The sequence below is a fragment of the Sinocyclocheilus rhinocerous genome, unplaced genomic scaffold, assembly GCF_001515625.1.
Source record: "Sinocyclocheilus rhinocerous isolate Xijiao unplaced genomic scaffold, SAMN03320098_v1.1 scaffold95, whole genome shotgun sequence".
In the NCBI taxonomy this organism is placed as follows: Eukaryota; Metazoa; Chordata; class Actinopteri; order Cypriniformes; family Cyprinidae; genus Sinocyclocheilus; species Sinocyclocheilus rhinocerous.
The window spans coordinates 111,526-115,270 of record NW_015662004.1 but is presented as its reverse complement, the minus strand read 5'-3'; the positions used below and the strand labels follow the sequence as shown (position 1 = coordinate 115,270).

The 3,745-nt window shown below is 36.9% G+C and overlaps 1 protein-coding gene across 1 annotated transcript in view; it reads right to left on the bottom strand.

Annotated features, from left to right (window-relative positions):
• LOC107727269 (55 kDa erythrocyte membrane protein-like) overlaps nt 1-3,745 on the bottom strand; it is a 19,351-nt gene that overhangs the window by 5,230 nt on the left and 10,376 nt on the right. The window contains exons 2-4 of the mRNA XM_016537087.1: nt 989-1,117; nt 633-711; nt 463-548 (exon numbers count right to left, since the gene is read on the bottom strand). Of these exons, the coding sequence (XP_016392573.1) occupies nt 463-548; nt 633-711; nt 989-1,117 (294 nt within the window). The remainder of the gene's footprint in view (nt 1-462; nt 549-632; nt 712-988; nt 1,118-3,745) is intronic.

The window sequence follows — 3,745 nt, the reverse complement described above, 5'->3', positions numbered from 1 at the left end:
GCCGTTTGTGCCAGGCTACAGAGAGGTGTGAAATAAAAATGTAAATTATGTGAAAAATAATGCGTTTTTAAAAAAACGAAGCATTAACACATGTTAGACTGCCCCCCATAAACACAATCAAGCCTATAAAAAACCCAGTGAACCACCCCTTTAACCATATTTCAAAGACAACAGAATTATGAAATTTTGCATAAATGTGTACTTATGTCCTACTCCAATGGGCCAAGAAAGCACACTTACACAAAACTAACTGCATATAATATAAAGTCTAATATATTTTCATTTATTTTTAAACAACATCCAATTAAGCCTCCAAAAACATTACATTCAGTTCACACGTAAGTATATTCTATTAGTGCATTTTATTCGTAATAAATGTTCTTTTAAAAAGTATGCTTAAAATTTACTACTTTTTCATAAGGGACTGTACAGTGTGTGTCCACAAATGAGAACACAACCCACCAGAATCTTCTGTAGTTGGTCTACACTTTGATTAGCAACACTTTTCCCATTGATCTCTGCGATTTCATCACCTTCGTGTAAAGAACCTGTTAAAAACATTAATAAATAAAAGGTTTGTCATCAGCAGTTATCCATTGTGCTGTATGGAAACTGAATATTATTCACTGTACCTTGTCTGTGTATCATCCCTCCATGCAATATTCTCGCCACTGTACACCTCTGCCTTTCATTCAGCTTAAGAGTTACACCCTGAACAAGAACAAAACACAAATTGAATAACAAATCTTAATATTTAATACTCCGTTTGTGTCCCATGGGAAAAAAAAAAAGTAATTACAGCATGCAAGTTTTGAACGACACAAGTAAGTTATAACAGAATGGAACATGTTTGGGTGAATTATTTCTTTCAAATAATTTAATGACTTCAATGAGTTTAATTCTATTCCTCTTTGTATGTTAAAAAAGTACTTGAATTAGTCAGTTCATCATTTTAATGAAACACATGAATAAAATAAAACGCATATACCAGTGGCTCAGAGGAGTTCTTCTCAAAGGCCACTTCCCGCATCCTGGTCACATCTTTGCTGTTCATATAGCCAGAGCTGCCGTTGGTGAAGACTTCCTGTCCTTTGCAGTCGTATGTTTGCATGGCGGTCTGGGAATGCAAACATGCAGCATATTAAGCACAGTATTACAGGAATCACACCGTTGAGATCCCAATAATTAATTTTGTATTAGCTGTATCCATATATCTTAGATATTAGGGAGGAATCATGCATGATTTATAAACTAAAACTTTTTTCTTTTTTTTCCCCAGGTATGATGAAGGAGTCGATGTGAATATCTGTCCTGGGTTAACGATTAAACGGTTACATCTTACCACTTCATTAAATCGTGCAATGCTGGGAACTGGTTGGCATGGTTATGTTGTCTGATGATGGAGCTTGATTTCGACTGACTTGACTAAACAAACATCATAGGAAGGTAGTAATGGTACCTTTTATTTTGCTTCGATTAATAATATGTTAAATTGAGTGGTCCAATGCATAAGCTCTTATGGGAAAAAAGTGAATTTGATCTGTTAGAGAAATGGTTTGATACTACCAGTATTTAATTATTTTTTTCCTTTATCCAACTTTTCATTAGTGATTTAAAACTGTAATTTTCAGTCTGGAAAGTATAAATGCACCTTAATTCTTCATTAATGAAGTTACTTTGTTTAATTTTTGTTCATACATACAGTATAGGGCCGGATTTAGCACCAGTGCAAACCCTTTTTTTGGCGTTAAAAAAGTGCTATCAGGATTTACTAAAAACACGCAGTGAAAAATTAGCAATGAAAAGGCGTAGACACAGTTATGTTGCGGCTGACCTTATTACAAACTGCTAAACTACAACACTGCTAAATACAGTAAGGGATGTAGGCCAGCCCTCTTAGCTCATCTTGTATTTATTTATTTATTTACTCATTATTATTATTATTATTATTTTGTTACACTTTTATGTTTTTAAAAAAGGGACCACAGAGTGTGACAACATATCTTGTTGGTTGCAGTGCAAATACTATCATGCTATAATTATTGTTCAGACCTATAGTGTTAAATAGCATTAAAATGATATGACAGAGATGCTCTGATCGTCAGTCATCTGCTTTCACAGACACAGCAGTGGACCTGAGCAGCAGTTAGTCATTCCAATAATATTAAGAAGGCATGCAAAAAAAATGCCATGTCTTGCTTTTACAACTCTCCAAGCAGTGATCTACACAGAAAAGCTCTTACGTACACGTCTTGGTGTTCAGCAAATGCATGACAATGCATGAATGACCTGAGCTCAGGACAAAGTGTACACCACATTACCACTATTACATGATCAGGACTTTCGACCTCAGCTTTGAGTTGAGCTTGATGACTAACGATGGGCTGATGTCAGGTTTTGATGATCAGCATGATCTGGTGTCATCTAGATATGATGATTAAGTATGTTTAGTTTTTTTTCCCTACATTGCGAAATCCATTATATAATCATAGCGGACAATGGGGACAAGCTCTGCCAAAAAACACTGAAACATTTCACAAAATATCTTCTTTTGTTTTCCCTAAAAAACCTATACCTATACTGAAGGTGAAGAAATGTTGATGGGGTGAGCTATCCTTTAAAAATAATGTGTTAGCAACATTGCTTTTTGATGCAAAGCTTACAGTCACTATTAGTTGAGCCACTGGCACACTTCACCACATAGCTATTCCTCATTAAATTATTTTTGGCAAAAATAACAGCATGGTTTTATACTTTGGCAGTTCATCAACATGTATTATAACTGGCCCCTTCTGTTGGACCATGGATCATAAGTTATTAAAAACAGAAGATTAGACTCATATGACCAAACTCTAAGAATTATATTACTGCAAATGTCATGCACAAAGCATAAGCAATCTGTTGAAAGAGGTTGTTTTTGAAAGCAAAGAATGAGACAAACTGTGCTTGTCTTGAGCAATTAATCATTTCACTCTTTTAACTTGACACACCTATAATTTTTGTCCAAAACAGAAGTGAAAAACATTCTTCGAAATCCCTGAAACAAGTTTTGTCTGTAAACTGCTTAACAAATGGAATCCTTTTTCGGTTTTTCTTTATTTTAGGCTTCCTGAAAGTTGTGACAGGTAGAATTACACACATTTGATAAGGTTCAGTTTTACTGAACTTAAAGGTGTCATATGATGCGATTTCAATTTTTCCTTTCTCTTTGGAGTGTTACAAGCTCTTGGTGCATAAAGAAGATCTGTAAAGTTGCAAAGACTAAAGTCTCAAATCCAAAGAGATATTCTTTATAAAAGTTAAGAGTCAGCCACGCCTACCTAAAACGGCTCGTTCTAACACGCACCCACATGTCTACGTCACGATGTGGGAAAATTTGCATAACGCCGCCCAAATGTTCAAGCAAAGAAAGAAGGCGTAACTTTAATTCTCACTGTAGTATTGTTGACGCTGCAGCCATGTCCTGAAGACGCTGTGTGCTTCGTTGTGAAAGCGAAACTACTTTGGTTGGCCTTCCAAAAGAGGACGATATCCGCTTCGTCATGCCTAGAGCTGATCCGTGCTGGTCGCTGAGGAAATACATCAACTTAGTGCTGTGGATCGCCGGATCGGCCCTCACCGTTTTCAACGCTCCTTCGCCGGGACCGCCGTTCTCGACCCCGCCGCCTCAGCTCACTCTTGCCCGGCCTCAGCTCACGCTAAGCCAGGGCTTCCGCTCACGCTAGCCCGGCCTCAGCTCACTCTA